This window comes from Poeciliopsis prolifica, unplaced genomic scaffold (genome assembly GCF_027474105.1).
Source record: "Poeciliopsis prolifica strain line A6 unplaced genomic scaffold, Auburn_PproV2 SCAFFOLD002, whole genome shotgun sequence".
Classification (NCBI taxonomy): domain Eukaryota; kingdom Metazoa; phylum Chordata; class Actinopteri; order Cyprinodontiformes; family Poeciliidae; genus Poeciliopsis; species Poeciliopsis prolifica.
The window spans coordinates 5966162-5978792 of NW_026562377.1; the positions used below are offsets into that span (position 1 = coordinate 5966162).

At 39.7% G+C, this 12631-nt stretch overlaps 1 protein-coding gene, 6 non-coding genes and 2 pseudogenes across 11 annotated transcripts in view; 1 reads left to right on the forward strand and 8 right to left on the reverse strand.

The window, feature by feature from the left end:
- csnk1g2b (casein kinase 1, gamma 2b) overlaps positions 1-5805 on the forward strand; it is a 41963-nt gene extending 36158 nt beyond the window's left edge. For all 5 annotated transcript variants that reach the window (XM_055045874.1, XM_055045859.1, XM_055045882.1 and 2 more), the window contains 2 exons: positions 1574-1680; positions 2665-5805. In XM_055045874.1, the coding sequence (XP_054901849.1) occupies positions 1574-1680; positions 2665-2719 (162 nt within the window). In that variant the 3' untranslated portion in view covers positions 2720-5805. The remainder of the gene's footprint in view (positions 1-1573; positions 1681-2664) is intronic.
- Positions 5806-6935: 1130 nt separating this feature from the next.
- On the reverse strand, positions 6936-7054 carry LOC129351677 (5S ribosomal RNA). Its single transcript, XR_008604757.1, has one exon. It is a non-coding gene; the product is annotated as a 5S ribosomal RNA (ribosomal RNA).
- Positions 7055-7747: 693 nt separating this feature from the next.
- LOC129351834 (5S ribosomal RNA) lies at positions 7748-7866 on the reverse strand. The gene has a single exon (XR_008604790.1). It is a non-coding gene; the product is annotated as a 5S ribosomal RNA (ribosomal RNA).
- Positions 7867-8573: 707 nt separating this feature from the next.
- LOC129351756 (5S ribosomal RNA) lies at positions 8574-8692 on the reverse strand. The gene has a single exon (XR_008604769.1). It is a non-coding gene; the product is annotated as a 5S ribosomal RNA (ribosomal RNA).
- A 688-nt stretch (positions 8693-9380) lies between these two features.
- Positions 9381-9499, reverse strand: LOC129351856 (5S ribosomal RNA). The gene has a single exon (XR_008604792.1). It is a non-coding gene; the product is annotated as a 5S ribosomal RNA (ribosomal RNA).
- Positions 9500-10203: 704 nt separating this feature from the next.
- Positions 10204-10312, reverse strand: LOC129351910 (5S ribosomal RNA; annotated as a pseudogene).
- A 688-nt stretch (positions 10313-11000) lies between these two features.
- On the reverse strand, positions 11001-11109 carry LOC129351885 (5S ribosomal RNA; annotated as a pseudogene).
- A 385-nt stretch (positions 11110-11494) lies between these two features.
- LOC129351787 (5S ribosomal RNA) lies at positions 11495-11613 on the reverse strand. The gene has a single exon (XR_008604783.1). It is a non-coding gene; the product is annotated as a 5S ribosomal RNA (ribosomal RNA).
- Positions 11614-12305: 692 nt separating this feature from the next.
- On the reverse strand, positions 12306-12424 carry LOC129351920 (5S ribosomal RNA). The gene has a single exon (XR_008604806.1). It is a non-coding gene; the product is annotated as a 5S ribosomal RNA (ribosomal RNA).
- Between the last annotated feature and the right edge of the window lie 207 nt (positions 12425-12631).

The following is a 12631-nucleotide window of genomic DNA, read 5'->3' on the forward strand; positions in this document are numbered from 1 at the left end:
TTGCTCGTGTTTTTTAATCGGACTCTTTGAACCTCGGTGTGCTCTGCATGTTGCTGAATAAAAGCTCCCCAGCTTCTAGGCGGCTTGCAGCAAAAAGCCATGCAAAGAGGACGTCCGGTGATGTCCCACCCTCATGATGCCCCAGCCTCATGATGCCCCAGCCTCATGATGCCCCAACCTCATGATGCGCAGGTGCATCTCGTAAAATGTCACCTAAAGAGTCAGAATTATTTTATTGTCACTGTGGACGAAGAAAGCACAACGAAAAAGACACATTAAATAATTAATCAAATAATAATAAACAAGTATATCAATAAATCTAAAAATATATTGGGAACACAGAATAACTGGGATATTAAGGAAAAATAAATAAATAAATGATGATCAGGCTTTTGATGGATTGGTTGTGTTCAGGGAAGCAACAGCAACAGTTTGTGCTTGACTTAATTGACTAATATTAAAGTAACTCGTATCAATAGCAGGAATATATCCTCCCAGAAAATAATCTATTATTGTATCGTTTATTATTTATCATGATAAGAATTTGGATTTATTCTGCAAAATAAATTCCAAGTAATGATGTTTAGTTTTTCCTTCATTTAACCTTTGAGTTCTGGATCTGATTTCCAACAGCGCAGAAATCTGCAACACAACAGCAGCCTGGTTACACAAAAATAAAAAACAAAAGGAAGCATGTACTGTACAGTAGGCTGACATTTCTGAATAAAAATATATTCGTTTAAAAAAACAACAACTGTACTTTGCAGTAGTTAAGTTTTAACTGAATTTTCGTCAACTCTCATCCAAATCATTACATACACTGGAATAAATGCACAAAAATGTTAAAACTCTGTGTAATGGTTTCACTTTTTGAATACAGTTACTAAGATAACTTCATGATATTCTAATTTATTTAGATCCACCTGATGAAATTATCTTCATGATTATAAAAAATCTCAACTGAAACTTGTTAAGCAGATGATTCATTTTGTGTAATATTTTCTCATAAGTGAACAAAAAAGAACAACTGTCTGAAACAATGAAGTTCTTTTGCTGTCCAAACATGGACATTGATCCATAATTTACATCCCATTGTGTTTTTCCCAGAAGTCCCAAGTCTCCACTGTTGAAGTGGGACAAATACGCCACCTAGTGTTGCTTAGTAGAGCTGCAGGTTTTATCAGTGTTTGTCTTCACATGCAGAGTCCAAACAGGTAGATCTTGTTCTTCCTCTCTTTCATTCCAGCTCCGTTTCTAAAGCAGATCAGGTGACGGCTGTGACACCTGCACCATTCTGATTGGTTTTAAATGAAGCCGTCATTCGTGGAAAGCACTAATCTGTTGAACACAAAAGAAAGAGGAATTATCTCCTTTTTGCTGTAGAGTTTCTCTCTGGAGAGGATGAACAGGAGGAACATGAACCGGCTTTAATTTTTAGTCTGTAATGTTGCTTTAGCGCTTCAGTCCAGATCAGACGGTCTTTATCTGACCGCGTCCACGACTCCAGCTGCGTAACGTCATTGTCTGCGTTTGCGAAGTCTGATTTCTCTTCTTGTTCTTTGAAATGCTGCAGGTGATGAGCTCAACGAACGGCGAGCTGAACACGGACGACCCGACGGCCGGACACTCCAACGCTCCCATCACTGCTCCCACTGAGGTTGACGTGGTTGACGAAACCAAGTATGAAAAAAAAATCGAATGAAATTATTACCAATACTTCTGATCCTCTCTGCATGAGATCAGAGGTTGTAGCTCTTAGTCAGCTGTGTTAAACACATCTTCATTTTGGGCCAGAAGAAATTTATAAGACCAATTAAACTGTTGAAATATCAACAAATGGCTGCTCCTCCAGGAGTTTTAGTGGTTTTCCATTTAAAATGACAAATTTTGTGGTGCTAATTCAGAAGTTTGTTGGGAATTTTTACAATTTTTGCGCTAATGTATGATGCTAAATGTGACTTTTTATTCCTCGCAGAATATAACTTGACATCATAAGACTGAGGCAGTAGTCACATAAACTCAATGTTTTTGACCAATTTTGAGAAAATTTGCAGTGAAAATCAAAAGAAAATGTTGAGATTTGCTGATTTTGTGTGAATTTTGCAAATTTGTGAAAAACTGGAGGGACTTATTGATGTAATCTGGAGTCTAGAGGGCCACATATGCAGCCACAGCGGGCCAGATGTGGCCCGTGGGCCTCGAGTTTAATGCGTGCTCCAAGTGAATCTTTATATTATTTCTGCCTGACACCGGTCTGTGTTGTCATAGCAGCAGTCTGACAACCGCTCAACAATGTAATGGGATTTGAAACCAGAAAACCAGTAAAAATGACCTTCACAAAGAACAGAACCTTCAGTTCGTTAAAGTTTTATGATTTCAGGCTTGATGTTTCATTTTGCGATCTCTGGTAATTGATCGTCTGAACATCAGTGGTGGTTTATTAACCATTTTATTTTCCTGCAGCACAGGAACCCTGGTAGTCAATAACTGTGAGCAACTTGTCTGTCGAGAACCTGGTTGCCGACATGTCAGTGTGCTAGAATTTGACCCGGAGATGATCAAATGCAGCCCAGACTCATTTAAAGCTGTGAAATGGTCCTTTAGCTAACACAGGATGCTAACTGCAGAGAGCCTGTTTGTCTAATTATAACCGTTTCCCTGCAGATGCTGTTGTTTCTTCAAAAGGAGAAAGAGGAAAGCTCTCCAGAGGCACAAGTGAAGGAAGACGATGGAGGCAACTTGAAACATTGTGGTCACTGTCAAGTTTTAAATGGAAGCAACAACACAAAAAGGCCCCGCCCCCTTCGTCCCTGCTCATCCGCCCCTCCCGGCCGCCTCCATGTACCTACTTCCTTCACGCTTCCCCCCCCCCCCCTTCTCTCTCTCTCTCTCTGCCTCTTTCTATCTCTCTCTCTCGTTCTCGGCGCTCCCCACGGCTCCCGCCGAGTTGAAGGAATGTTGCAGTCCTACTGACTCCACAAGAGACTTCGGATTCTTTTACAGACTAATTCTAAGCGTACCTGCATTACAACTGGGAGCTCGAGGAGAAGCGTGTAAAAGCTGTAACAATGAAACTCAAATACAGTGGCGTGAATTTAAAAAAGAAAAAAAAAAGATGCTGTTTGAAGCAGTTGTTGTATTCTAGATTCCATGCAGAACGTTTGGATCAGCTGTCGATCAGGGGAAACTATTCAGGTGGTTCAAGTGAAAGAAATCTGCTCCGTAGGAATTAAATTTTCTTTTTTTTTTTTATCCCTTTTTTTTCTCGGTGTGTATTTTGGGATCAAGGTGAAAGGTGAACAATGCTGATGTTCAATCTGAGAGACACAGGAAGCATTTCATCTTTAAAACTGAATCTGATTTTTATGTATTTTTCTTTTGTTGTTTTGTAAGTTAATCCTCGGTTTTCAGACTCGAACCCTGCATTCAACGCTTCTTTTCAGGTCGTAGTTTTCTGGAGTTTCCTGTCTTTCCTTGCATCCTTCATCGTGGTCTTTGTAGCACAGTCACTGGCCTCAGGTACTGTGGAAGAAAGAGCGAAAGCAGATACTAAGCTCTCATTTTTATTGCACTTTTGGGAAAGAAAACAATTAAAGCAGAAAATTTTTAGGCTTAAAATTAAAAGTCAAGACTGATCTAGGATGATTATCTCTATGCTCATGGTTTAGAAAGGAAAGGAAGATGTTTTGATTTCTTGTTTTGTTTGTTTTACATCCAAATAATTTACCTGAAAATTGTAGTTTGTGCCTTTTTTTAAGTAAAATGTTTAAAGCTCAAGTGAGTGTCCCACAGTGAAATTTTATCTAATCTGACCCAAATGCTCGGTGGATTAATGTTCATGCTCGTGTGTTTGGGAGGGAGCACACTGGCGACCGCTAATCCGGAGGTTCTTGTAAGCAAATCTGTGAAATGAGCGCGCGCGTCCCTGCAGCCCGCAGCAGAACGGCCCAACATGGCCGATGTTGTGATATTTCATCTGGATAAGTAGGAAAGAGACAAGAAGCTCAGTTTGTTTAAAGTCTCTCTGGAATCCCGTTTCTGATCGAACGGATCAGTAAAACTCATGCTGTGGTTTCACGTACCTCATGTTACGTCGTCTCGTTTTCCTCCCAACATGTCTGACAAACTTTGAATCCCGTCACCTCCAGCGCACAGCCAGCTTTTGTTTGTCGTAAGAAGCATTTGAGTTAAGATTTTTGTTTTCATGTGTACATTTTAATGAAAAAGGAAACATCTGAGCCCGTTTATGTTTGAGACCGTGGACTGATTACTAGTTATGCACCAATCATTGATTTCTGCTGTTCTGTGAGGTCTGACCTGCCGATTTCAACTTTGACTGCTTCCCATGTCGTTTTTTTCTTTCTCCTGAGCATCACTGAGTTAATAGAAAATGTAATATTTACAAGGTTCTTCCTGTTATATGCATCAAAGCATACATTTCTAACCATAAGTTGATATGTGTTTATTAGGGATTCAACTCATAATGGATCAATACTGCATCATTAGAATCAATTCTGATTTTTTTTCTCAGCTTCTGAACTGATCAAGAGAAAATTGGCCAATTCCTAACCGATAGTTTGCAGCACACCAGGAATTCACATGATTCATAAATGTCCCAAATCATAAAAATAAAATGGTACATAATAATCAGAACCAAATTAATGCCACAAAGCAGTTATTTTCTGCTCTAATAATCAGTCCAATTTATTAATTTGTTTTCCCTATAATCCGTCCGTAACAACTCTTCCAGAACCAGTATGTTAAAGCATATAAACACATTTTAAAACCAATTAAACTGAACTTTGAGAACAATTTCATACCTGCAGGATTCACAGAAACCATTTTGCTAAAGATTATTTCAAACCTCGTCTGGTTTTCACACGTTAGCACCCTATTTGTTTTTTTTTATATTAATTTTATGTTCACATATAAATCCAGCTGTTTTTTAAGAGAGATCATTTGTTCCTCTAAGCAGGTTTTAGAGGATTGAGGAAGCAGCTGTGTAACCCCACAGTTCTTGGATGCCTGTCATACCCATGACTTAAGTTAGACATGCAGTATAAGGAAACTGCAGAGTTGTACGTTTGCTGCTGTATATTAATCCAAGCGCATATCCAGATGTTCAGATTATGGCAAGCCAATAGCGCCAAATGTTTTTTTTTAGACATGTCTGGTTAAGAAATTCTGTTAAAATCACCTTGGGTTGATGAAAACTCTTCCAGATTTTAAGCCTATGGGTGAGTTTTCAAGGCCATCTGAGCAGCAGAAAGAAAGGGAAAAACCTTTACCCCGTTAATGAATGTTGCGCAATTTGTCATTTTTAAACAAGCCTTTAATATGAAAAGCTGGACCTCCACCCACTGCCACTCAGGAGCCCTTCAAAGCACATTCTTGATGGGGATCTGGTGACTACCCAACGTGATTTAATGCGATTTGTTTGGGAAACGGGTTGAAAAGAAACATCACTGATTTTCGGCGCTATTGGCTTCCCATAAGAGATGACTCTACACCGTTACATGTGGATCCGTTAACAGCAGGGAGCACTTGTTAGCTCATCAAAGTATTCCACTGAAAACTAGATTGGTTCTTGTGACCAGTAGGGAGCTCCAGCTTGTTATAATCCATTACTCTGCGTTTATTATGTGATTTCTAATTGGGGGAGAGAGTTTCTGGAGATGCTCAGACCAGTGTTGAACTGTGCTTCTGCTCTACGTCTCTTGGTGTAACTATTTGCAACTTGTATTTGTAAATATGACAACGACAGATCTCTAATTGTGAATAAAGGAAGTTTTATCACAGGAGTCAGTCATGGAGCAGTTTTTTCCCTTCCGGTTGCTCTTCAGTCTGCAGATCTATGCCGTCTACATCTACGCCACCTGGCTGATCATTGGTCATCTCATCTGGAAGTATCAGATGCAAGTCGAGGTACTGTTAAAGCCGCAGTATGTAATTATTATGAAATATATTTTTACAAGTAAAAAAAAAAAAAAGGCTCTTCTGCTTTATCAACCAATCAGGGAGAGAAGGAGGGACTTAGCGCTGTCAATCACATTTCCATAAGCGAGCACAGCCTGTTGTGAATGCTACGCCAGCTAGCTTAGCCACTGATGATGGCAGGTAAAAGATTTTTCTGTAATGTTAAGTTGTTGCTCTGCCATTAGCACATTTAGCTATGAATACATTAGTGTGATTGACAGCACTAAGACCTTCCTCCTGGCTCTGATTGGTTGTTATTGGTCTGGCGCGGTGCATTTCTTCAGACGGGAATAATTTCTCAGGGAGGAGGTGGAGGAGATCAATCGGCCCACAAATTATCAGTCTCATAAATAACAATTATGACATGGTAACAGTTATGTAAAAATTTATTTTTTTTGAATTACATTTTTCATAACGACGTACATAGATTGTAAAAAAATTTATTACATGGAAATTCAGTTAAAACTTGACATAACATTTTTGTCTTGAAATAAAGATGTCAAATCAATTTTTTTTAAATTACATCATGTTATTAACTCATTAAAAGTAAAGAGAAAAAGACACACTTGTTTGAAATCATTTAATCTCCCACGCTAACCATTCTACGTCTAGAAAACGAGTGATATTGTGTTTCACTTTCATTTCCCCTGTTTGTTTCTCATCTTCCTCCCCGTAACCACATTTTTCTCATCCCTGCGTCTAGGAAGCGAGTGATATCACCGAGTATGACCTTGTGAACAAAGCTCCTTCCCAAGGCTGCAAGTGTCCAAGCTGTGCTTTCCATAACTCCTGTAGACTAGCAGCAGCAAAGAGCAAAAAGCTGGTGGAAGTCAGAGTCTTGTGAGCTCATCAGCTACTTCTGAGGGAAAGACTGTAAAAATGTTGAAAGAAAAGAAGGTTGTTAAAGCTGCAGGACTCCACATTAGAGAAAAGATATGATTTGTGTGAGTGTCAGCAAAAGCTTACAGCACCTGGTATTCCCAGGCGGTCTCCCATCCAAGTACTGACCAGGCCCGACCCTGCTTAGCTTCCGAGATCAGACGAGATCGGGCGTGTTCAGGGTGGTATGGCCGTAAGCGAGGAAGCCACAGCGACACACACCTTTTATCTGGCAACAAGCACAAGTTTACAGTGGCTTTCATTTTCTTACGTTTGGTTTTCATCTTCTTGATCATCAGTGTCTATCATACACCGTCTTCAAACAAACCTGAACACATCCACATCTTTAGGATCTTGTATCACCTTCTCTACCTTAGAGCCTTAGTGGCAATTAAATATTCAATATGTAACAAATTTCATGACATGCTAACGTAGTGTGAATTACACTAGACTAAAACTGCAATACTTTATTCAATTGTAATGTTGAAGCACTTAAATTTTGGATTACTTTCACTTTTCTAAATGGTATCAATGACTTTTTGTCTTGAAATAAAGACATCAAATCACGTTTTTTTTTTTCAAAATTTCGTCATGTTATTCACTCTTTCCAAAAAAGACAAAAACATATACTTGTTTGAAATCCTTAACTCTCCCATGGAAACCATTCTGGGTGTAGTTTGACTTTGGGATACTCGGTTATCACAAGCTGTACTTTCCATAACTCCTGTAGACTAGCAGCAGCAAGGAGCAAAAAACTGGTGGAAGTGAGTCTTGTGAGCTCATCAGCTACATCTGAGGGAAAGACTGTAAAAATGTTGAAAGAAAAGAAGGTTGTTAAAGCTGCAGGACTCCACATTAGAGAAAAGATATGATTTGTGTGAGTGTCAGCAAAAGCTTACAGCACCTGGTATTCCCAGGCGGTCTCCCATCCAAGTACTGACCAGGCCCGACGCTGCTTAGCTTCCGAGATCAGACGAGATCGGGCGTGTTCAGGGTGGTATGGCCGTAAGCGAGGAAGCAACAGCGACACACACCTTTTATCTGGCAACAAGCACAAGTTTACAGTGGCTTTCATTTTCTTACGTTTGGTTTTCATCTTCTGGATCATCAGTGTCTATCATACACCGTCTTCAAACAAACCTGAACACATCCACATCTTTAGGATCTTGTATCACCTTCTCTACCTTAGAGCCTTAGTGGCAATTAAATATTCAATATGTAACAAATTTCACGACATGCTAACGTAGTGTGAATTACACTAGACTAAAACTGTAATACTTTATTCAATTGTAATGTTGAAGCACTTAAATTTTGGATTACTTTCACTTTTCTAAATGGTACCAATGACTTTTTGTCTTGAAATAAAGACATCAAATCACGTTTTTTTTTTTTTTTTTTTTTTTAAATTTTTGTCATGTTATTCACTCGTTCCAAAAAAAGACAAAAACATATACTTGTTTGAAATCCTTAACTCTCCCATGGAAAGCATTCTGGGTGTAGTTTGACTTTGGGATACTCGGTTATCACAAGCTGTACTTTCCATAACTCCTGTAGCCTAGCAGCAGCAAAGAGCAAAAAGCTGGTGGAAGTCAGAGTCTTGTGAGCTCATCAGCTACTTCTGAGGGAAAGACTGTAAAAATGTTGAAAGAAAAGAAGGTTGTTAAAGCTGCAGGACTCCACATTAGAGAAAAGATATGATTTGTGTGAGTGTCAGCAAAAGCTTACAGCACCTGGTATTCCCAGGCGGTCTCCCATCCAAGTACTGACCAGGCCCGACCCTGCTTAGCTTCCGAGATCAGACGAGATCGGGCGTGTTCAGGGTGGTATGGCCGTAAGCGAGGAAGCGACAGCGACACGCACCTTTTATCTGGCAACAAGCACAAGTTTACAGTGGCTTTCATTTTCTTACGTTTGGTTTTCATCTTCTGGATCATCAGTGTCTATCATACACCGTCTTCAAACAAACCTGAACACATCCACATCTTTAGGATCTTGTATCACCTTCTCTACCTTAGAGCCTTAGTGGCAATTAAATATTCAATATGTAACAAATTTCACGACATGCTAACGTAGTGTGAATTACACTAGACTAAAACTGCAATACTTTATTCAATTGTAATGTTGAAGCACTTAAATTTTGGATTACTTTCACTTTTCTAAATGGTACCAATGACTTTTTGTCTTGAAATAAAGACATCAAATAACATTTTTTTTTTTTGTCATGTTATTCACTCGTTCCAAAAAAAGACAAAAACATATACTTGTTTGAAATCCTTAACTCTCCCATGGAAAGCATTCTGGGTGTAGTTTGACTTTGGGATACTCGGTTATCACAAGCTGTACTTTCCATAACTCCTGTAGACTAGCAGCATCAAGGAGCAAAAAGCTGGTGGAAGTCAGAGTCTTGTGAGCTCATCAGCTACTTCTGAGGGAGTCGCTGTAAAAATGTTGAAAGAAAAGAAGGTTGTTAAAGTTGCAGGACTCCACATTAGAGAAAAGATATGATTTGTGTGAGTGTCAGCAAAAGCTTACAGCACCTGGTATTCCCAGGCGGTCTCCCATCCAAGTACTGACCAGGCCCGACCCTGCTTAGCTTCCGAGATCAGACGAGATCGGGCGTGTTCAGGGTGGTATGGCCGTAAGCGAGGAACCAACAGCGACACGCACCTTTTATCTGGCAACAAGCACAAGTTTACAGTGGCTTTCATTTTCTTACGTTTGGTTTTCATCTTCTTGATCATCAGTGTCTATCATACACCGTCTTCAAACAAACCTGAACACATCCACATCTTTAGGATCTTGTATCACCTTCTCTTAGAGCCTTAGTGGCAATTAAATATTCAATATGTAACAAATTTCACGACATGCTAACGTAGTGTGAATTACACTAGACTAAAACTGTAATACTTTATTCAATTGTAATTTTGAAGCACTTAAATTTTGGATTACTTTCACTTTTCTAAATGGTACCAATGACTTTTTTTTTTGAAATAAAGACATCAAATTACGTTTTTTTTTTTTTTTTTTTTTTTTTTTAATTTTTGTCATGTTATTCACTCGTTCCAAAAAAAGACAAAAACATATACTTGTTTGAAATCCTTAACTCTCCCATGGAAAGCATTCTGGGTGTAGTTTGACTTTGGGATACTCGGTTATCACAAGCTGTACTTTCCATAACTCCTGTAGACTAGCAGCAGCAAAGAGCAAAAAACTGGTGGAAGTGAGTCTTGTGAGCTCATCAGCTACTTCTGAGGGAAAGACTGTAAAAATGTTGAAAGAAAAGAAGGTTGTTAAAGCTGCAGGACTCCACATTAGAGAAAAGATATGATTTGTGTGAGTGTCAGCAAAAGCTTACAGCACCTGGTATTCCCAGGCGGTCTCCCATCCAAGTACTGACCAGGCCCGACCCTGCTTAGCTTCCGAGATCAGACGTGTTCAGGGTGGTATGGCCGTAAGCGAGGAAGCAACAGCGACACGCACCTTTTATCTGGCAACAAGCACAAGTTTACAGTGGGTTTCATTTTCTTACGTTTGGTTTTCATCTTCTGGATCATCAGTGTCTATCATACACCGTCTTCAAACAAACCTGAACACATCCACATCTTTAGGATCTTGTATCACCTTCTCTACCTTAGAGCCTTAGTGGCAATTAAATATTCAATATGTAACAAATTTCACGACATGCTAACGTAGTGTGAATTACACTAGACTAAAACTGCAATACTTTATTCAATTGTAATGTTGAAGCACTTAAATTTTGGATTACTTTCACTTTTCTAAATGGTACCAATGACTTTTTGTCTTGAAATAAAGACATCAAATAACATTTTTTTTTTTTTTGTCATGTTATTCACTCGTTCCAAAAAAAGACAAAAACATACTTGTTTGAAATCCTTAACTCTCCCATGGAAAGCATTCTGGGTGTAGTTTGACTTTGGGATACTCGGTTATCACAAGCTGTACTTTCCATAACTCCTGTAGCCTAGCAGCAGCAAAGAGCAAAAAGCTGGTGGAAGTCAGAGTCTTGTGAGCTCATCAGCTACTTTTGAGGGAAAGACTGTAAAAATGTTGAAAGAAAAGAAGGTTGTTAAAGTTGCAGGACTCCACATTAGAGAAAAGATATGATTTGTGTGAGTGTCAGCAAAAGCTTACAGCACCTGGTATTCCCAGGCGGTCTCCCATCCAAGTACTGACCAGGCCCGACCCTGCTTAGCTTCCGAGATCGGGCGTGTTCAGGGTGGTATGGCCGTAAGCGAGGAAGCAACAGCGACACGCACCTTTTATCTGGCAACAAGCACAAGTTTACAGTGGGTTTCACTTTCATTTCCCCTGTTTGTTTCTCATCTTCCTCCCCGTAACCACATTTTTCTCATCCCTGCGTCTAGGAAGCGAGTGATATCACCGAGTATGACCTTGTGAACAAAGCTCCTTCCCAAGGCTGCAAGTGTCCAAGCTGTGCTTTCCATAACTCCTGTAGACTAGCAGCAGCAAAGAGCAAAAAGCTGGTGGAAGTGAGTCTTGTGAGCTCATCAGCTAATTCTGAGGGAGTCGCTGTAAAAATGTTGAAAGAAAAGAAGGTTGTTAAAGTTGCAGGACTCCACATTAGAGAAAAGATATGATTTGTGTGAGTGTCAGCAAAAGCTTACAGCACCTGGTATTCCCAGGCGGTCTCCCATCCAAGTACTGACCAGGCCCGACCCTGCTTAGCTTCCGAGATCAGACGAGATCAGGCGTGTTCAGGGTGGTATGGCCGTAAGCGAGGAAGCAACAGCGACACACACCTTTTATCTGGCAACAAGCACAAGTTTACAGTGGCTTTCATTTTCTTACGTTTGGTTTTCATCTTCTTGATCATCAGTGTCTATCATACACCGTCTTCAAACAAACCTGAACACATCCACATCTTTAGGATCTTGTATCACCTTCTCTACCTTAGAGCCTTAGTGGCAATTAAATATTCAATATGTAACAAATTTCACGACATGCTAACGTAGTGTGAATTACACTAGACTAAAACTGCAATACTTTATTCAATTGTAATGTTGAAGCACTTAAATTTTGGATTACTTTCACTTTTCTAAATGGTACCAATGACTTTTTGTCTTGAAATAAAGACATCAAATAACATTTTTTTTTAATTTTCGTCATGTTATTCACTCGTTCCAAAAAAAGACAAAAAACTATACTTGTTTGAAATCCTTAACTCTCCCATGGAAAGCATTCTGGGTGTAGTTTGACTTTGGGATACTCGGTTATCACAAGCTGTACTTTCCATAACTCCTGTAGCCTAGCAGCAGCAAAGAGCAAAAAGCTGGTGGAAGTCAGAGTCTTGTGAGCTCATCAGCTACTTCTGAGGGAAAGACTGTAAAAATGTTGAAAGAAAAGAAGGTTGTTAAAGTTGCAGGACTCCACATTAGAGAAAAGATATGATTTGTGTGAGTGTCAGCAAAAGCTTACAGCACCTGGTATTCCCAGGCGGTCTCCCATCCAAGTACTGACCAGGCCCGACCCTGCTTAGCTTCCGAGATCAGACGAGATCGGGCGTGTTCAGGGTGGTATGGCCGTAAGCGAGGAAGCCACAGCGACACACACCTTTTATCTGGCAACAAGCACAAGTTTACAGTGGGTTTCATTTTCTTACGTTTGGTTTTCATCTTCTGGATCATCAGTGTCTATCATACACCGTCTTCAAACAAACCTGAACACATCCACATCTTTAGGATCTTGTATCACCTTCTCTACCTTAGAGCCTTAGTGGCAATTAAATATTCAATAT